This window comes from Oncorhynchus nerka, linkage group LG14, assembly GCF_034236695.1.
Source record: "Oncorhynchus nerka isolate Pitt River linkage group LG14, Oner_Uvic_2.0, whole genome shotgun sequence".
NCBI classification, from domain to species: Eukaryota; Metazoa; Chordata; class Actinopteri; order Salmoniformes; family Salmonidae; genus Oncorhynchus; species Oncorhynchus nerka.
Window position 1 is genome coordinate 99983619 of NC_088409.1, and position 23012 is coordinate 100006630.

At 40.3% G+C, this 23012-nt stretch overlaps 2 protein-coding genes across 2 annotated transcripts in view; one reads left to right on the forward strand and one right to left on the reverse strand.

Moving 5' to 3' along the window:
* exosc5 (exosome component 5) lies at positions 1-9937 on the reverse strand. Its single transcript, XM_065000618.1, has 6 exons — positions 9801-9937; positions 9470-9583; positions 8475-8596; positions 7623-7763; positions 2722-2811; positions 1-226 (listed from the first exon to the last, which is right to left on the reverse strand). The coding sequence occupies exons 1-6, from the start codon at positions 9895-9897 to the stop codon at positions 131-133; spliced, it is 660 nt and encodes a 219-aa protein (XP_064856690.1). The 5' UTR covers positions 9898-9937; the 3' UTR covers positions 1-130.
* Positions 9938-10005: 68 nt separating this feature from the next.
* Positions 10006-23012, forward strand: part of bckdha (branched chain keto acid dehydrogenase E1 subunit alpha) — a 46895-nt gene continuing 33888 nt past the window's right edge. Inside the window, 4 exon segments of the mRNA XM_065027243.1 lie at positions 10006-10313; positions 15801-15977; positions 18357-18443; positions 19155-19263. Coding sequence (XP_064883315.1) covers positions 10200-10313; positions 15801-15977; positions 18357-18443; positions 19155-19263 — 487 coding nt within the window. The 5' untranslated portion in view covers positions 10006-10199.

A 23012-nucleotide genomic window follows, 5' to 3' on the forward strand; every position in this document is an offset into this window, starting at 1 on the left:
TTTTTTTCAACCAATTCCAAATATTTTTATTTAAAAAACAACAATGGTTTGGTCAGTAAAATTTAAAAAAAAAAAAAAAAACAAAGCTGAAAAAAGAAATGAAGGAAGATATAAGCAGAATCCTGGATAATCAGAGTGTCTTGGAATATCTTCGTCTGACAGAATCTCTGTAGAACTGGAAGATCTTGTCCGATGCTTTCTGACTGACAGCTATACACTGTTGCAGCTGTAGGGAGAAAGACAGGGGGTACAGGGGAATATTCATTGGCTATTGATATTTGTCGTGCACCGTTGACGGAGCTCGCAAAGTAAGCATTCCACTGCACTGTTTATACCTGCTGAAAAACTGTGTAGCCCACATTAAAAATAAATACTAGTTTACTAAAGGATATTCTGCAGTTTACTACAGAATACTATACTGCACACGGTAGTATCCCTCGATCGTGTAGTGCTTACTATCCAATTTTGTAGTATACTGTAGAATACTATACACTAGTATCCCTCGGTTATGTATTTCTTACTATACTCCACTCTGTAGTATTCTTTGATAACGTAGTGCTTACTTTAGAATGTTCTAGTGTTCTGAATAATTATAATACACTCTGTAGTATTCTTTGATAACGTAGTGCTTACTTTAGAATGTTCTAGTGTTCTGAATAATTATAATACACTCTGTAGTATTCTTTGATAACGTAGTGCTTACTTTAGAATGTTCTAGTGTTCTGAATAATTATAATACACTCTGTAGTATTCTTTGATAACGTAGTGCTTACTTTAGAATGTTCTAGTGTTCTGAATAATTATAATACACTCTGTAGTATCCCTCCATCATGTGTAGTATACTGTAGAATATTAAATACAGTATTACACCCCCCCCCAAAAAAAAAAACAGTATTATCTGCAAAAACACTACAGTAATTAGTATATACTAGTTTTTACTACAGTATTTTGTTAGCATATACTCCACCCATTTCCATATCCCTGTGTGTGCGCCAACCATGAGTGAGAAACTTACATGCCAAATATAGACTATATATTGTGTTCCCTACAGGTTATAGAAAAGAACAGAATCTCTTAATTTCCGTTCAGGGTCCAGTCCTACCTACTGGTTATGGAAAATCTGCTCTTAGTATTTGCCCAGTAGGCTTCCTCAAGGAGAAAGCCCCCACTTCTATGTCAAAGATGATAAAACACAATAGTAAATACTACAAAACACTACAGTAATTATATACTATAGTATATACTACCGTATGTATACTATAGTTAACACTACAGTAATTATATACTATAGTATATACTACCGTATGTATACTATAGTAAACACTACAGTAATTGTATACTATAGTAAACACTACAGTAATTATATACTATAGTATATACTACCGTATGTATACTATAGTTAACACTACAGCAATTATATACTATAGTATATACTACCGTATGTATACTATAGTAAACACTACAGTAATTATATACTATAGTATATACTACCGTATGTACACTATAGTAAACACTACAGTAATTATATACTATAGTATATACTACCGTATGTACACTATAGTAAACACTACAGTAATTATATACTATAGTATATACTACCGTATGTACACTATAGTAAATAGTAAAACTACAGTAATTATATACTATAGTATATACTACCGTATGTATACTATAGTTAACACTACAGTAATTATATACTATAGTATATACTACCGTATGTATACTATAGTAAACACTACAGTAATTGTATACTATAGTAAACACTACAGTAATTATATACTATAGTATATACTACCGTATGTATACTATAGTTAACACTACAGCAATTATATACTATAGTATATACTACCGTATGTATACTATAGTAAACACTACAGTAATTATATACTATAGTATATACTACCGTATGTACACTATAGTAAACACTACAGTAATTATATACTATAGTATATACTACCGTATGTACACTATAGTAAACACTACAGTAATTATATACTATAGTATATACTACTGTATGTATACTATAGTTAACACTACAGTAATTATATACTATAGTATATACTACCATATGTATACTATAGTTAACACTACAGTAATTATATACTATAGTATATAATATATACTACCGTACTATATACTACCGTACTATAGTAAACTTTACTACAGTAATTATATACTATAATATATACTACCGTACTATAGTAAACTTTACTACAGTATATTAGTCATGTCCATACATATATATTTTTTAATCTACAGTAAATACTTAAGTATACTACAAGTCCACAAAACCATTACAGTGAACACTATAGTATATAAATACTATAGTATTTAGAGCATAGCATACTACAGAAAGTATTTCATACGGGAGAAGATGACTAAACTTTGATAAATAGAAATCAAAGTTTTAATTAAAGCTATGTGACATCACCATAGGCAAATTAATTATTATTTTTTAATATCCCCCTTCTCCCTGAGACACCCTCAGAGCGCGGGGTCACAGCCAGGGTCAACCATTATCAACTGGCCCAACGCTCCTAACGGCTTCCTGCCGGCTTCCTGCCAACTTCCTAACGGCTTCCTGCCGACTTCCTGCAACGTCAGTTTGTTTAGAGCCGTTAACGACACTGCTGGTGCTTCGGCGATCAATACAATTATACCAATATCTTCCAAACACCACTGAAAAGAAATGTGTGATTTAAGAGGTGGATATTTACTGACCTCATGAACTGTAAAAGACCCTCTGGTGGATGACATCATCACTCTGCGCTCGGTACTGTCAATAGCGAAGGTCATCAAAGCTCGACTTTCCTGAGAGAGGAAACACAAACCAGTAGGTCCAGGCTCAATTAGGAAGTACGACTTACCCAATGTGCTGCAGTTCCTAGTAAGTGACACATAGAAAAGTATGAAGAGAAAAGCTATTTACTATAATGTGGAATAAAAGGAAATTAATGTAATGTCAAAAGCAAAAAACAAATTTACATTTTAAAAACCGAGTCATCCTGTGGTAATGATGGTAGTAGTGATGATGGTGGTACTAATGATGGTAGTAGTAATGATGGTAGTAGTAGTAATGGTAGTAGTAGTAATGATGGTAGTAGTAGTAATGATGATGGTAGTAGTAGTGATGATGGTAGTAATGATGGTAGTAATTATGATGGTAGTAATTATGATGGTAGTAATGATGGTAGTAGTAGTAATGATGGTAGTAGTAATGATGGTAGTAATGATGATGGTAGTAGTAATGATGGTAGTAATGATGATGGTAGTAGTAGTAATGATGGTAGTACTAATGATGGTAGTAGTAGTAATGATGGTAGTACTAATGATGGTAGTAGTAGTAATGATGGTAGTACTAATGATGGTAGTAGTAGTAATGATGGTAGTACTAATGATGGTAGTAGTAATGATGGTAGTAGTGATGATGGTAGTAGTAGTAATGATGGTAGTAGTGATGATGGTAATGATGATGGTAGTAGTAATGATGGTAGTAATGATGATGGTAGTAATGATGGTAGTAGTAATGATGCTAGTAGTAATGATGGTAGTTGTAATGATGGTAGTAGTAGTGATGGTAGTAGTAGTGATGGTAGTAGTAATGATGGTAGTAGTAATGATGGTAGTAGTAATGATGGTAGTAGTACTAATGATGGTAGTACTAATGATGGTAGTAGTGATGATGGTAGTAGTGATGATGGTAGTTGTAATGATGGTAGTAGTAATGATGGTATTAGTAATGATGGTAATAATGATGGTAGTAGTAATGATGGTAGTAATAATGATGGTAGTAGTAATGATGGTAGTAGTGATGGTAGTAATGATGATGGTAGTAGTAATGATGATGGTGGTAGTAATGATGATGGTAGTAGTACTGATGGTAGTAATAATGATGGTAGTAATAATGATGGTAGTAGTAATGATGGTAGTAATGATGGTAGTAATAATGATGGTAGTAGTAATGATGGTAGTAGTAATGATGATGGTAGTAGTAATGATGGTAGTAATAATGATGGTAGTAATAATGATGGTAGTAATAATGATGGTAGTAATAATGATGATGGTAGTAATGATGGTAGTAATAATGATGGTAGTAATAATGATGGTAGTAGTAATAATGATGGTAGTAATAATGGTAGTAATGATGGTAGTAGTAATAATGATGGTAGTAGTAATGATGGTAGTAGTAATGATGGTAGTAATAATGATGGTAGTAATAATGATGTAGTAATGATGGTAGTAGTAATGATGGTAGTAATAATGATGGTAGTAGTAATGATGGTAGTAGCAATGATGGTAGTAGTAATGATGGTAGTAGTAATGATGATGGTAGTAATAATGGTAGTAATGATGGTAGTAGTAATGATGGTAGTATTAATGATGGTAGTAGTAATGATGGTAGTAATAATGATGGTAGTAGTGATGGTAGTAGTGATGGTAGTAGTAGTGATGGTAGTAGTGATGATGGTAGTAGTGATGATGATGGTAGTAGTAATGATGGTAGTAATAATGATGGTAGTAGTAATGATGGTAGTAGTGATGGTAGTAGTAGTGATGGTAGTAGTAGTGATGGTAGTAATGATGGTAGTAGTAATGATGATGATGGTAGTAGTAATGATGGTAGTAATAATGATGGTAGTAGTAATGATGGTAGTAGTGATGGTAGTAATGATGGTAGTAGTAGTGATGGTAGTAGTGATGATGATGGTAGTAATGATGATGGTAGTAATGATGGTAGTAGTGATGGTAGTAATAATGATGGTAGTAATGATGGTAGTAATAATGGTAGTAATGATGATGGTAGTAATAATGATGGTAGTAATATTGGTAGTAATGATGATGGTAGTAATGATGGTAGTAATAATGGTAGTAATGATGGTAGTAATGATGATGGTAGTAATGATGGTAGTAATAATGATGGTAGTAATAATGGTAGTAATGATGGTAGTAATAATGATGGTAGTAATAATGGTAGCAATGATGGTAGTAATGATGATGGTAGTAATGATGGTAGTAATAATGGTAGTAATGATGGTAGTAGTAATGATGGTAGTAGTGATGGTAGTAATGATGATGATGGTAGTAATGATGGTAGTAGTAGTGATGGTTGTAGTAGTGATGGTAGTAGTGATGGTAGTAATGATGATGATGGTAGTAATGATGGTAGTAGAAGTGATGATAGTAATGATGATGATGGTAGTAATGATGGTAGTAATGATGATGGTAGTAATGATGGTGGTAGTAGTAATGATGGTAGTAATGATGATGGTAGTAGTGATGGTAGTAATGATGGTAGTAGTAGTGATGATGGTAGTAGTGATGATGATGGTAGTAATGATGATGGTAGTAATGATGGTAGTACTAATGATGGTAGTAGTAGTAATGATGGTAGTAGTAGTAATGATGGTAGTACTAATGATGGTAGTAGTAATGATGGTAGTACTAATGATGGTAGTAGTGAGAGCGTCTGCTAAATGACTTAAATGTTATGTTAAATGTAGTAGTAGTAATGATGGTAGTAGTAATGATGGTAGTAGTAATGATGGTAGTAGTGATGGTAGTAATGATGATGGTAGTAATGATGATGATGGTAGTAGTGATGATGGTAGTAGTAATGATGGTAGTAGTAATGATGGTAGTAGTGATGATGATGGTAGTAATGATGATGGTAGTAATAATGATGGTAGTAATGATGGTAGTAGTAATGGTAGTATAAATGATGGTAGTAATGATGGTAGTAATGATGGTAGTAATAATGATGGTAGTAATGATGGTAGTAGTAATGATGGTAGTAATAATGATGGTAGTAATGATGGTAGTAGTAATGATGGTAGTAGTAATGATGGTAGTAGTACTGATGGTAGTAGTACTGATGGTAGTAATGATGGTAGTAATGATGGTGGTAGTAATGATGGTAGTAGTGATGGTAATAATGATGGTAGTAATGATGATGATGGTAGTAATGATGATGGTAGTAGTGATGGTAGTAGTGATGGTGGTACTAATGATGGTAGTAGTGATGGTGGTACTAATGATGGTAGTAGTGATGGTGGTACTAATGATGGTAGTAGTGATGGTAGTAATGATGGTGGTACTAATGATGGTAGTAGTGATGGTAGTAGTGATGGTGGTACTAATGATGGTAGTAGTGATGGTAGTAGTGATGGTGGTACTAATGATGGTAGTAGTGATGGTAGTAGTGATGGTGGTACTAATGATGGTAGTAGTGATGGTGGTACTAATGATGGTAGTAGTGATGGTAGTAGTGATGGTGGTACTAATGATGGTAGTAATGATGGTAGTGATGATGGTAGTAGTGATGATGGTAGTAGTGATGGTAGTAATGGTGGTGGTACTAATGATGGTAGTAGTGATGGTAGTGATGATGGTAGTAGTAATGATGGTAGTAGTAGTGATGGTAGTAGTGATGGTAGTAGTAATGATGGTAGTAGTGATGGTAGTAGTGATGGTAGTAATGATGGTAGTGATGATAGTAGTAGTGATGGTAGTGATGATGGTAGTAGTGATGGTAGTGATGATGGTGGTACAAATGATGGTAGTAATGATGGTAGTAGTAATGATGGTAGTAATGATGGTAAAAATGATGGTAGTAGTGATGATGGTAGTAATGATGGTAGTAATGATGGTAGTAATGATGATGGTAGTAGTGATGATGGTAGTAATGATGGTAGTAATGATGGTAGTAATGATGGTAGTAGTGATGATGGTAGTACTAATGATGGTAGTAATGATGGTAGTAATGATGGTAGTAATGATGGTAGTAGTAATGATGGTAGTAATGATGGTAGTAGTGATGGTAGTAGTGATGGTAGTAGTGATGGTAGTAATGATGGTAGTAATGATGGTAGTAATGATGGTAGTGATGATGGTAGTAATGATGGTAGTGATGATGGTAGTGATGATGGTAGTGATGATGGTAGTAATGATGGTAGTAGTGATGGTAGTAGTGATGGTAGTAATGATGGTAGTGATGATGGTAGTAATGATGGTAGTGATGATGGTAGTGATGATGGTAGTGATGATGGTAGTAATGATGGTAGTAGTGATGATGGTAGTAATGATGGTAGTAATGATGGTAGTAATGATGGTAGTGATGATGGTAGTGATGATGGTAGTAATGATGGTAGTAGTGATGGTAGTAGTGATGGTAGTAATGATGGTAGTGATGATGGTAGTAATGATGGTAGTGATGATGGTAGTAATGATGGTAGTAATGATGGTAGTAATGATGGTAGTAATGATGGTAGTGATGATGGTAGTAATGATGGTAGTAATGATGGTAGTAATGATGGTAGTAGTGATGGTAGTAGTGATGGTAGTAATGATGGTAGTAATGATGGTAGTGATGATGGTAGTAGTGATGGTAGTAGTGATGGTAGTAATGATGGTAGTAGTGATGGTAGTAATGATGGTAGTAGTGATGGTAGTAGTGATGGTAGTAGAGATGGTAGTAGTGATGGTAGTAGTGATGGTAGTAGTGATGGTAGTAGTGATGGTAGTAATGATGGTAGTAGTGATGGTAGTAGTGATGGTAGTAGTGATGGTAGTAGTGATGGTAGTAGTGATGGTAGTGATGATGGTAGTAATGAACAATCATCTACCTTCTCCTGTGCTGCGTTGGGGTCGGTAATGACCTGGCCATCTGTATCGATGGCACAGGTGACCCCAGCGAACAGACAGCTCATAGGCAGGCCTGCGTCCATCAGGGCCATACAGGCTGAGTTCAGAAAGCAGGACAACAGCTGTGGGAGGTGGGGGGGATAAGGAACAACACTACTGACACACATAATAATAAGACGGCATCTACTGTCCCGTCCTCTGCACCTTCTCCACAGACCTGAAGTCTACGGTCTCTGAATGAATTCTGTTCGCAGCCAAACTCCCTCAAAGTAGGATCCAAGTAGATTCCAAGTAGGATCCAAGTAGATTCCAAGTAGGATCCAAGTAGATTCCAAGTAGATTCCAAGTAGATTCCAAGTAGGATCCAAGTAGATTCCAAGTAGATTCCAAGTAGATTCCAAGTAGGATCCAAGTAGATTCCAAGTAGGATCCAAGTAGGATCCAAGTAGATTCCAAGTAGGATCCAAGTAGATTCCAAGTAGGATCCAAGATCCACACACATCCATCGTGCAAAGAGAAAACTAGAAGACTGTCGCAGGGAACTTTGACGTAGCTTATTTGTGTTTTCATTTTGGGTCTCTGAATGAACGTGACTTCGGGGAGTGTAAGGTGCCCCAGGATGTTGTGTGTGTTGAGGGGGACTGAGGGGGGGGGCACGGAAGCCCACTTCACAGGCGGAATAAACACCTGACTGCAGTCTTAGTGCAACATGAGGAAAAGCTCAGTGCTTAGAAAAAAGGCAATGGGACTGGTAGGCTAACACACACACACACACACACACACCACACACACACACACACACAAACACACACCACACACACACCAAAGGATACTGAACCGTCGTCATGGACCACTTGTAGGACGAGAGTGAGGGAGGAGCGTGGATGAAGGGTGGAGAGAAGAGACGCCTCGCATGTTTCCCTCACACACTGTTCTCTGGCTCGCTCTCTGACACCTGAGGAAGAATGAAAATGAGGTTAGACACTGCCATCTTGTGGTGTTCTGTGGAAGTGTATCGTGCGTGTCCTTTAGGTGTAATGCAATAAGGCACTTCGTCTTCGGGCCTAACAGCACCTGTTCCGTTCTACCCTCCAAACACCAGCTTCTCTCTTAAATATATGATTCCTCACTCAAAAGGGAGCGGGATGCTAATAGTAAGGGGAGGTAATTATATTGTGTGCATCGGTCAGTAAAGGAAAAGGAAGGAAGAGAGGAGAGAGGAAGAGGTGGGGAGTATGGGATGTAGGAGAGAGGAAGAGGTGGGGAGTATGGGATGTAGGAGAGAGGAAGAGGTGGAGAGTATGGGATGTAGGAGAGAGGAAGAGGTGGGGAGTATGGGATGTAGGAGAGAGGAAGAGGTGGGGAGTATGGGATGTAGGAGAGAGGAAGAGGTGTGGAGTATGGGATGTAGGAGAGAGGAAGTTGTGTGGAGTATGGGATGTAGGAGAGAGGAAGTTGTGTGGATACACTACAGTTTGACTACAGGTCTGAATGCCACGTCATGACACAGGTCTGTGTGATGAGTGTTTTAATGGAGGAAACGGTAGACCACGTGTTGATATTTTGTGAACTGTATGACATAGACGAGGAGAGATTGTGTGAAAGGGTTAGGGAGGCTGGACGGTGTTGGGGTGTAGTGGGGGGAGGAAAGGGAAGTGGTGTCTATAGGGATCTATGTCACTTTTTTAGAGGAACAGAACTAATGAGGATCATTTAATGTAGGTAGGCTGTGACTGGCCTCACACTCCTGTACAGTAGGTGGCGGTGTATACACCTTAAACGTTGCTATCTGTCATCCTAATCCCAAATAAGAAAATTCCTTACTCACCTGGTAGTCCCACTTTGGGCTGCATCACCACCTCCAGGGTAGCTCTGTCATAGATCTCCTTACTGACCTTCACCTCCGCCGGGCCATACACTCCAGCTAATACACTGGTGTCTCCTGCAGAAAGACAGACCCAACGAAACATACATTAACATAATCCATATCTGAGACAAAGCGATGTAACGCAGCACAGCTCGGATGAGTATAGTTGGGTCACATCTGTCTTGTTGGTCAATGGGGGGGGGGGGGGGGGCGGCAGCGTGAGAGCAGCTACGGTAATAATTTGATACATTTCCTTTCAACGGTATCTTGTTCTGATATACTGCTAACATACCTTGGACGAAGGATGACGATCCATCAGGTCGTGATAGTAAATTCTGTTCGCAGCCAAACTCCCTCAAAGTAGGACTCGAAGACGCACACACATCCATCGTGCTTGTAAAAAGAAAACTAGAAGACTGTCGCGGGGATTTGACGTAGCTTATTTGTGTTGTCATTTGGACGCTCAATGATGACGGCATTTACCCCCAGTCCCCTCATTTGTCTGTATCGCAGATTTCAAAGAAATTGTTAGGTATAAGCAATAAGACCTAAACCCAGATAGCGGTTTCATGGAGCTGCTGAGACCAACACAATTATTTTAGATCTACTAGACTTCAGGGGATTGATTTAGTCGCTGTTAGCGACTGTAATTTGCAACTAGCAGAGGTAGCTAGCTTTAACAGTGAAGAAGATGGCGACGCTAAACAGTATTAAGAACATGTATGGGATCTGTTCTCATGTAATCCGCCAAACGACTGGATTGAGAGCAGCAACACTCATTCAGCAGAGGGCGTTCAGAGTCAATGTGAGTTAATAAGATATTTTTTTGTTATAGCTAACCCATTAGTTGATGTGAGGAATTGTTGCTTGACATTGCACAAGTTAGCTAACGTTATGGCTAGTTGTGGCTAGCGAACTCGACGACATTTAGCGCACATGAATTAGTTGAATATATTCTATGCACATCCATCCAAATGATTTAAATGTTGAATAACATTCTTGTTTTGCATGTTTTCATTGCTCTACATAACTAGCAAGTAAGCTAGCCAACTTGGTAACACGTTTGTTTAGCACCCACTGGAACAAATAGTTAGCTAACATGCTAATGTATCATTAACTTGCTAGTCTGGACACCCTATTGTGTGGTGCCTTCATTTTGAATTAGTTACTTTAATATTAGTTGATCACTGCTAAATAGTGACGCTTCATGTTCCTGCATCCTGATTGGTCGATTGTGGGGAGTGGAGAACTGCAGACGTCATTTGTGATCGACGCAAAAGTCGAACTTCTGCGTAACTATCAATACTTTCTGAGTGATGGTGATGATGATGATGATGATGATGATGATCATACAATGTTTCACAAGAGAAAGTGAGAGCCTTCTATTTGACCTGTCTAATCTTGCTAGCTATGTAGAGCGCTGGTCTGATTTCAAACACATCACCTCTAGGACCAGCTGGAAGGTCAGACAATTAAAAACAAAAAAGCTACAGGGTAGAGTGTTGTGTGTAGCTGCGGTTTGTGATTACTGCAGTAAACGGTGCCTACTAACTGCGTCACTAAACCATTCCTAAGGAACCCGTCAGACTGCAGGCTTGGTGTGTGTGTGTGTGTGTGTGTGTGTGTGTGTGTGTGTGTGTGTGTGTCACTGTAAGTCGTTCGAACGTCTGCAAAATGACTCAAATGTAAATGTAGTAAACCCTCTCTCTGAAAATCAAGAAGCTTTATTGGCATCAATGCTTGTGAAGTCTCCCGAGTGGCTCAGCGTTCTAAGTTACTGCATCTCAGTGCTAGAGGCATCTCTACAAACCCTGGTTTGATTCCAGGCATCATCATTACTACCATCATTACTACCACCATCATTACTACCACCATCATTACTACTACTACTACCATCATTATTACTACCACCATCATTACTACTACCATCATTATTACCACCATCATTACTACTACCATCATTATTACTACCATCATCATTACTACCATCATCATTACTACCACCATCAGTACTACTACCATCATCATGACTACTACCATCAGTACTACTACCATCAGTACTACTACCATCAGTACTACTACCATCAGTACTACTACCATCATCATTACTACCACCATCAGTACTACTACCACCATCATCATTACTACTACTACCATCAGTACTACTACCATCAGTACTACTACCATCATCATTACTACCATCATCATTACTACCACCATCAGTACTACTACCATCATCAGTACTACTACCATCATCAGTACTACTACCATCATCATTACTACTACCATCAGTACTACTACCATCAGTACTACTACCATCATCATTACTACCATCATCATTACTACCATCATTACTACTACCATCATCATTACTACCATCATTACTACTACCATCATTACTACTACCATCATCACTACTACTACCATCATCATTACTACCATCAGTACTACCATCAGTACTACTACTACCATCAGTACTACTACTACCATCAGTACTACTACTACCATCAGTACTACTACTACCATCATTACTACTACTACCATCATTACTACTACTACCATCATCATTACTACTACCATCATCATTACTACCATCATCATTACTACTACCATCATCATTACTACTACCATCATCATTACTACCACCATCATTACTACTACTACCATCATCATTACTACCATCATCATTACTACTACCATCATTACTACCATCATTACTACTACTACCATCATCATTACTACTACTACCATCATTACTACTACCATCATCATTACTACTACCATCATCATTACTACTACCATCATCATTACTACCACCATCATTACTACCATCATCATTACTACCATCATTACTACCATCATCATTACTACCATCATTACTACCATCATCATTACTACCATCATTACTACCATCATCACTACTACCATCATCATTACTACCACCATCACTACTACCATCATTACTACTACCATCATCATTACTACCACCATCATTACTACTACTACCACCATCATTACTACTACTACCATCATCATTACTACCATCATCATTACTACTACTACCATCATTACTACTACCATCATTACTACTACTATCATCATTACTACTACCATCATTACTACTACCATCATTACTACTACCATCATTACTACTACCATCATTACTACTACCATCATCATTACTACCATCATCATTACTACCATCATCATTACTACTACCATCATTACTACTACCATCATTACTACTACCATCATTACTACTACCATCATTACTACCACCATCATTACTACCATCATCATTACTACTACCATCATCATTACTACTACTACCATCATCATTACTATTACTACTACTGCCATCATCATTACTACCATCATCATTACTACTACCACCATCATTACTACCACCATCATTACTACTACCATCATCATTACTACCACCATCATTACTACCATCATCATTACTACTACCACCATCATTACTACTACCACCATCATCATTACTACCATCGTCATTAAAGATTCATCATTACTACTACCATCATTACTACTACTACCATCATCATTACTTCCATCATTACTACTACCATCATCATTACTACTACCACCATCATTACTACTACCATCATTATTACTACTACCACCATCATTACTACTACCACCATCATTACTACTACCACCATCATTACTACTACCATCATCACTACTACTACCATCATTACTACTACTACCATCATTACTACTACTACCATCATCATTACTACCATCATCATTACTACCACCACCATTACTACTACCACCATTACTACTACCATCATTACTACTACTACCATCATCATTACTACTACCATCATTACTACTACTACCATCATTACTACTACTACCATCATCATTACTACCATCATCATTACTACCATCATCATTACTACCACCACCATTACTACTACCACCATTACTACTACCATCATTACTACTACTACCATCATTACTACTACTACCATCATTACTACTACCACCATCATTACTACCATCATCATTACTACTACCATCATCATTACTACTACCACCATCATTACTACCACCATCATTACTACCATCATTACTACTACTACCATCATTACTACTACCATCATTACTACTACCATCATTACTACCACCATCATCATTACTACCATCATCATTACTACTACTACCATCATTACTACCACCACCATCATTACTACCACCATCATCATTACCACCATCATCATTACTACCACCATTACTACCACCATCATTACTACCATCACCATCATTACTACCACCATCATTACTACTACCATCATCATTACTACCACCATCATTACTACTACCATCATCATTACTACTACCATCACCATCATTACTACTACCATCATTACTACTACCATCACCATCATTACTACTACCATCATTACTACTACCATCATCATTACTACCACCATCATTACTACCACCATCATTACTACTACCATCATTACTACTACCATCATTACTACCACCATCATCATTACCACCATCATCATTACTACTACTACCACCATCATCATTACTACTACTACCATCATCATTACTACTACCATCATCATTACTACTACCATCATCATCATTACTACTACTACCACCATCATCATTACCACCCACATCATTACTACTACTACCACCATCATCATTACTACTACTCATCATTACTACTACTACCATCATCATTACTACTACTACCATCATCAGTTACTGCTTACTATGTTATTATCCAGGTTCCCTCAGGCGATGGCAGGAAAATACATATTTAGCTGCAAGAGGAGCCATTGCTCCTTCGCCCATGAGTATTCTTAGTTTTTCCTCTCGGTTTAATAAGTAGAAATTTTGAAAAAGTGTAGTAATTTCTTTGAATAATGAATCGCTTTGTGAGGAACATTTCTTACAGTAAAGGAGAAAGTGCATCTCTGTCTCTACCTCCCCTGTTGTGCAGTGACCACATACACGCTCCTCTCTGGGTAGCCATGTCTTTTTATGTCTGCCGGTTTCTATTGCCAATCGGTGGTCACTCAGCCTGTACTTGGTAAGGATCTGTCTCTGCTTCGTATCTCTGACAGAGTAAAGATAATCAGCCAATTTATATTCTCTGTTTAGGGTCAGATAGCAATTTAGTCGGCTTTGGGGTTTTGTTTTTTTCAATGTTGTAAATAGGATTCCTTTGATTGGTTCATGATTTTGTTTATTTCAATTCTTTCTTTTGAAGCAGTGCTGGTGTCAGTTTGGTTGGTGAGGTCCAACACCAGCTGACTGAGAGGGAAAGCTGGGCTCAGCTCCTGGGCTCGGAGTGCTTTAAATTGGAGACATGAATTTGGACTTGAATTTAGGTGGAGCCAAATTTGTTATCTTTTTAATGTTTTCATTTGTAGGTGGAGGTAAAGAGGCACCGCTGGAAAGTGGCCTAATTCTGCCCTATTTCTTTGGACTTGTAGAATTTTCCGATATAATTCTGTAAGTAGGGCTTCAATTGGAGGTTTGTCCCATATATTAAAGTCCAGTTTACTGATTGGCTCCTAAACCTCACTTCCGTAAAGAGCTATTGGAGGGATTACGCTGTCAAATTACACTGGGGCGGCAGGGTAGCCTAGTGGTTAGTAACCAAAAGGTTGCAAGTTCAAATCCCCGAGCTGACAAGGTACAAATCTGTCATTCTGCCCCGGAACAAGGCAGTTAACCCCACTGTTCCTAGACCAGTTAACCCACTGTTCCTAGGCCGTCATTGAAAATAAGAGTTTGTTCTTAACTGACTTGCCTAGTTAAATAAAGGTAAAATAAAAATATATATATTTTGGTCCAAATTCTAATTGGGATGTTGATTTTGAATAATTTCATTTTTATTGCAAAACAATGCTCTGCGGGTTTTGTCTTTGAGTGCATTCACTTCCATGTTAAAGTTTCCCGATGCAGATATGGTACCAGGGTATGAGTCATTTCTACTGTGTTCAATTATGGTGTTGTTCAATGGGAATTTGTGTTTCTGACATGTGTTTTCTCTCTCCTTCTGTCTTTCTCTGTCTCTCTCCTTCCTTCTGTCTTTCTCTGTCTCTCTCCTTTCTCTGTCTCTCTCCTTTCTCTGTCTCTCTCCTTCCTTCTGTCTTTCTCTGTCTCTCTTCCTTCTGTCTTTCTCTGTCTCTCTCCTTCCTTCTGTCTTTCTCTGTCTCTCTTTCCTTCTGTCTTTCTCTCTTTCCTTCTGTCTTTCTCTGTCTCTCCTCCTTCTGTCTTTCTCTGTCTCTCTCAGGGAGCCCTCAGGCAGCAGCCGTTTGACTCCTCGGAAGAGAAGCCCCAGTTCCCAGGAGCATCGGCAGAGTTTATTGATCACCTGGAGTTCATCCAACCTAACGTGATCTCTGGGATCCCCGTCTACAGGGTCATGGACCGGGCCGGGAAGATCATTAACCCCTCAGAGGACCCACAGGTAACAATACACACTCTACTAGTTCATACTTCACAGGTCAGTAACCCCTCAGAGGACCCACAGTACTAGTTGATACTACACAGGTCATTAACCCCTCAGAGGACCCATAGTACTAGTTGATACTACACAGGTCAGTAACCCCTCAGAGGACCCACAGGTAACAGTACACACAGTACTAGTTGATACTACACAGGTCATTAACCCCTCAGAGGACCCACAGTACTAGTTGATACTACACAGGTCATTAACCCCTCAGAGGACCCACAGTACTAGTTGATACTACACAGGTCATTAACCCCTTAGAGGACCCATAGTACTAGTTGATACTACATAGGTCATTAACCCCTCAGAGGACCCACAGTACTAGTTGATACTACACGGGTCAGTAACCCCTCAGAGGACCCACAGGTAACAGTACACACTCTACTAGTTGATACTACACAGGTCATTAACCCCTCAGAGGACACACAGTACTAGTTGATACTACACAGGTCAGTAACCCCTTAGAGGACCCATAGTACTAGTTGATACTACACAGGTCAGTAACCCCTCAGAGGACACACAGTACTAGTTGATACTACACAGGTCAGTAACCCCTCAGAGGACACACAGTACTAGTTGATACTACACAGGTCAGTAACCCATCAGAGGACCCACAGGTAACAGTACACACAGTACTAGTTGATACTACACAGGTCATTAATCCCTCAGAGGACACACAGTACTAGTTGATACTACACAGGTCAGTAACCCCTCAGAGGACCCATAGTACTAGTTGATACTACACAGGTCAGTAACCCCTCAGAGGACCCATAGTACTAGTTGATACTACACAGGTCAGTAACCCCTCAGAGGACCCATAGTACTAGTTGATACTACACAGGTCAGTAACCCCTCAGAGGACCCACAGTACTAGTTGATACTACACAGGTCAGTAACCCCTCAGAGGACCCACAGGTAACAGTACAAATAGTACTAGTTGATACTACACAGGTCAGTAACCCCTCAGAGGACCCACAGTACTAGTTGATACTACACAGGTCATTAACCCCTCAGAGGACCCACAGTACTAGTTGATACTACACAGGTCAGTAACCCCTCAGAGGACCCACAGTACTAGTTGATACTACACAGGTCAGTAACCCCTCAGAGGACCCACAGTACTAGTTGATACTACACAGGTCATTAACCCCTCAGAGGACCCACAGTACTAGTTGATACTACACAGGTCAGTAACCCCTCAGAGGACCCATAGTACTAGTTGATACTACACAGGTCAGTAACCCCTCAGAGGACCCACAGTACTAGTTGATACTACACAGGTCATTAACCCATCAGAGGACCCACAGGTAACAATACACACTCTACTAGTTCATACTTCACAGGTCATTAACCCCTCAGAGGACCCACAGTACTAGTTGATACTACACAGGTCATTAACCCCTCAGAGGACCCATAGTACTAGTTGATACTACACAGGTCAGTAACCCGTAGGCTATTACTGCAGGTGTCAGTACAGTATACAACATAATACCCAAGGCGTACACAGTTTACAGCACCTTGTCAATAGAATTAGAATCCCTATCTCTATGACTACCACAATATTATACAGCACCTTGTCAATAGAATTAGAATCCCTATCTCTATGACTACCACAGTATTATACAGCACCTTGTCAATATAATTAGAATCCCTATCTCTATGACTACCACAGTATTATACAGCACCTTGTCAATAGAATTAGAATCCCTATCTCTATGACTACCACAGTATTATACAGCACCTTGTCAATAGAATTAGAATCCCTATCTCTATGACTACCACAGTATTATACAGCACCTTGTCAATAGAATTAGAATCCCTATCTCTATGACTACCACAGTATTATACAGCACCTTGTCAATAGAATTAGAATCCCTATCTCTATGACTACCACAGTATTATACAGCACCTTGTCAATAGAATTAGAATCCCTATCTCTATGACTACCACAGTATTATACAGCACCTTGTCAATAGAATTAGAATCCCTATCTCTATGACTACACAGTATTATACAGCACCTTGTCAATAGAATTAGAATCCCTATCTCTATGACTACCACAGTATTATACAGCACCTTGTCAATAGAATTAGAATCCCTATCTCTATGACTACCACAGTATTAACAGCACCTTGTCAATAGAATTAGAATCCCTATCTCTATGACTACCACAGTATTATACAGCACCTTGTCAATAGAATTAGAATCCCTATCTCTATGACTACCACAGTATTATACAGCACCTTGTCAATAGAATTAGAATCCCTATCTCTATGACTACGCTCCCTGTCTGATTGGCTGATTGTGTTGGCCCTTCCTCCCCCCCCCCCCCCACAGCTCTCCAAGGAACAAGTGTTGAACTTCTACCAGAAGATGACCCTTCTGAACACCATGGACCGTATCCTGTATGAGTCTCAGAGACAGGTGACTGAGCGCTACCACCTAGGTCTGTCATGGGGTCTGCCCGAACAAATGGCACCCTATTCCCTACAGGGCAGTACTTGGACCAGGGCCCATAGGGAATAGGGTGGTACATCTCTAGACAGGACTCTAATGATGTGACATCTCTAGACAGGACTCTAATGATGTGTGTGTGTTTTAGGGTGGTACATCTCTAGACAGGACTCTAATGATGTGTGTGTTTTAGGGTGGTACATCTCTAGACAGGACTCTAATGATGTGACATCTCTAGACAGGACTCTAATGATGTGACATCTCTAGACAGGACTAATGATGTGACATCTCTAGACAGGACTCTAATGATGTGACATCTCTAGACAGGACTCTAATGATGTGTGTGTGTTTTAGGGTGGTACATCTCTAGACAGGACTCTAATGATGTGACATCTCTAGACAGAGGACTCTAATGATGTGTGTGTTTTAGGGTGGTACATCTCTAGACAGGACTCTAATGATGTGACATCTCTAGACAGGACTCTAATGATGTGTGTGTTTTAGGGTGGTACATCTCTAGACAGGACTCTAATGATGTGACATCTCTAGACAGGACTCTAATGATGTGTGTGTTTTAGGGTGGTACATCTCTAGACAGGACTCTAATGATGTGACATCTCTAGACATGACTCTAATGATGTGACATCTCTAGACAGGACTCTAATGATGTGTGTGTTGCAGGGTCGTATATCCTTCTACATGACAAACTATGGAGAGGAGGGAACACACATCGGCAGCGCTGCAGCTCTCGACCCAAGGGACTTGGTCTTCGGCCAGTACAGGGAAGCAGGTAAAGATTCAGCTCTCGACCCAAGGGACTTGGTCTTCGGCCAGTACAGGGAAGCAGGTAAAGATTCAGCTCTCGACCCAAGGGACTTGGTCTTAGGCCAGTACAGGGAAGCAGGTAAAGATTCAGCTCTCGACCCAAGGGACTTGGTCTTAGGCCAGTACAGGGAAGCAGGTAAAGATTCAGCTCTCGACCCAAGACCAGTACAGGGAAACAGGTAAAGATTCAGCTCTCGACCCAAGGGACTTGGTCTTCGGCCAGTACAGGGAAGCAGGTAAAGATTCAGCTCTCGACCCAAGGACAGTACAGGGAAGCAGGTAAAGATTCAGCTCTCGACCCAAGGACAGTACAGGGAAGCAGGTAAAGATTCAGCTCTCGACCCAAAACCAGTACAGTGAAGCAGGTAAAGATTCAGCTCTCGACCCAAGGCCAGTACAGGGAAGCAGGTAAAGATTCAGCTCTCGACCCAAGGCCAGTACAGGGAAGCAGGTAAAGATTCAGCTCTCGACCCAAGGGACTTGGTCTTCGGCCAGTACAGGGAAGCAGGTAAAGATTCAGCTCTCGACCCAAGGCCAGTACAGGGAAGCAGGTAAAGATTCAGCTCTCGACCCAAGGCCAGTACAGGGAAGCAGGTAAAGATTCAGCTCTCGACCCAAGGGACTTGGTCTTTGGCCAGTACAGGGAAGCAGGTAAAGATTCAGCTCTCGACCCAAGGGACTTGGTCTTCGGCCAGTACAGGGAAGCAGGTAAAGATTCAGCTCTCGACCCAAGGCCAGTACAGGGAAGCAGGTAAAGATTCAGCTATCGACCCAAGGGACTTGGTCTTAGGCCAGTACAGGGAAGCAGGTAAAGATTCAGCTCTCGACCCAAGGACAGTACAGGGAAGCAGGTAAAGATTCAGCTCTCGACCCAAGGGACTTGGTCTTCGGCCAGTACAGGGAAGCAGGTAATGATTCAGCTCTCGACCCAAGGCCAGTACAGGGAAGCAGGTAAAGATTCAGCTCTCGACCCAAGGGACTTGGTCTTAGGCCAGTACAGGGAAGCAGGTAAAGATTCAGCTCTCGACCCAAGGCCAGTACAGGGAAGCAGGTAAAGATTCAGCTCTCGACCCAAGGCCAGTACAGGGAAGCAGGTAAAGATTCAGCTCTCGACCCAAGGGACTTGGTCTTAGGCCAGTACAGGGAAGCAGGTAAAGATTCAGCTCTCGACCCAAGGCCAGTACAGGGAAGCAGGTAAAGATTCAGCTCTCGACCCAAGGCCAGTACAGGGAAGCAGGTAAAGATTCAGCTCTCGACCCAAGGGACTTGGTCTTTGGCCAGTACAGGGAAGCAGGTAAAGATTCAGCTCTCGACCCAAGGCCAGTACAGGGAAGCAGGTAAAGATTCAGCTCTCGACCCAAGGCCAGTACAGGGAAGCAGGTAAAGATTCAAGCTCTCGACCCAAGGGACTTGGTCTTCGGCCAGTACAGGGAAGCAGGTAAAGATTCAGCTCTCGACCCAAGACCAGTACAGGGAAGCAGGTAAGGCTTCAATAGTGTTTAATGAGAGGAAGACCTGTTGACATCTCACCACTGTTTAAGGATACTCTGAGTCGATATTCATCTAATAAGGAATTCCCCTCGACCCCTTGTGTAGAAGAGCCAACTCTTGTCAGAAATAACAAAACATACCAAAAAAAAGGCTGTTGTGTGTAACTAGGTCAAAAATCTCAAGTTATGGTTCACAATGGCTCCACGTTAGGGACGTAGAGCCTGTGAGGAGAGCCCTGTAGCTTCAGGCTCTACCACGTGACCCGGTATCCTTGTATGTTACATGTAACTAGAGCACCGTGTGTAGACGCTGTCACGGGTTAGACGTTTCACTTGTTCAGTAATAGTCAGTTTTATAACTCTGTTCTCTACTTCTAGCTGTGTAGTCAGTTTTATAACTCTGTTCTCTACTTGTAGCTGGGTAGTCAGTTTAACTCTGTTCTCTACTTGTAGCTGGGTAGTCAGTTTAACTCTGTTCTCTACTTGTAGCTGGGTAGTCAGTTTAACTCTGTTCTCTACTTGTAGCTGGGTAGTCAGTTTAACTCTGTTCTCTACTTGTAGCTGGGTAGTCAGTTTAACTCTGTTCTCTACTTGTAGCTGGGTAGTCAGTTTAACTCTGTTCTCTACTGGTAGCTGGGTAGTCAGTTTAACTCTGTTCTCTACTTGTAGCTGTGTAGTCAGTTTAACTCTGTTCTCTACTTGTAGCTGTGTAGTCAGTTTAACTCTGTTCTCTACTTGTAGCTGGGTAGTCAGTTTAACTCTGTTCTCTACTTGTAGCTGGGTAGTCAGTTTAACTCTGTTCTCTACTGGTAGCTGTGTAGTCAGTTTAACTCTGTTCTCTACTTGTAGCTGTGTAGTCAGTTTAACTCTGTTCTCTACTTGTAGCTGTGTAGTCAGTTTAACTCTGTTCTCTACTTGTAGCTGGGTAGTCAGTTTAACTCTGTTCTCTACTTGTAGCTGTGTAGTCAGTTTAACTCTGTTCTCTACTTGTAGCTGGGTAGTCAGTTTAACTCTGTTCTCTACTTGTAGCTGTGTAGTCAGTTTAACTCTGTTCTCTACTTGTAGCTGGGTAGTCAGTTTAACTCTGTTCTCTACTTGTAGCTGTGTAGTCAGTTTAACTCTGTTCTCTACTTGTAGCTGGGTAGTCAGTTTAACTCTGTTCTCTACTTGTAGCTGGGTAGTCAGTTTAACTCTGTTCTCTACTTGTAGCTGGGTAGTCAGTTTAACTCTGTTCTCTACTGGTAGCTGGGTAGTCAGTTTAACTCTGTTCTCTACTTGTAGCTGTGTAGTCAGTTTAACTCTGTTCTCTACTTGTAGCTGTGTAGTCAGTTTAACTCTGTTCTCTACTTGTAGCTGGGTAGTCAGTTTAACTCTGTTCTCTACTTGTAGCTGGGTAGTCAGTTTAACTCTGTTCTCTACTGGTAGCTGTGTAGTCAGTTTGTTTGTGTTGTTGGTCTTGGCTAGCTTAATGCTCCTGTCGTTAGCTAGCTAGTGGCTGCTAGCTTCGTCGTGAAAAGAGGCATGAGGGAAGCCCTTACGATATGGCATGTTTTCTAAGTAGCGAGAACGCTCTGGAGCAGGCAGTGTTGAAAAGTCATCTTCAAACATGTACTTCTCTTAAAAATCTAGTTTTGTAATTGACTTTTTAAAGGTCACGTTGTCTGCTGTGTGAGCCAATGTGGTAACCTAGGTAACCGCGTGTTGTCGTTTTCCCCAGGGGCTGGTTGGGGCCGCGACGGTCTAGCTAATAACGACTGGGACTATTCAACGGGGGTTTAGTGAGAGAACAAACTGTTTCACATCACATCTCACCTCCCCATTCCGCCTCGCTGGTTGGACTGTAAATTTGATACAGTTTTGCTTCAAAGCTGAGTGAAACGCTGATGAAACTAAAATGATGCTTTAACTCGGGCCAATAATAAACCATTAATTAGAGGTGATCCCTCCCTGTTTTAATGGACGCGTGCGGTTGATCCTAGTGAATACGACCATATCAAACTATTCAAACTATTTAACAGACGGTGCTAATTCTGATTCTGAATAAACATTGACTCTCATTCAATGTTAAACAACCCTCTGTGTCCTCTAGGGTTTAACAGCCCTCCTGTAGGGTTTAACGGCCCTCTGTGTCCTCTAGGGTTTAACGGCCCTCTGTGTCCTCTAGGGTTTAACGGCCCTCTGTGTCCTCTAGGGTTTAACGGCCCTCTGTGTCCTCTAGGTTTAA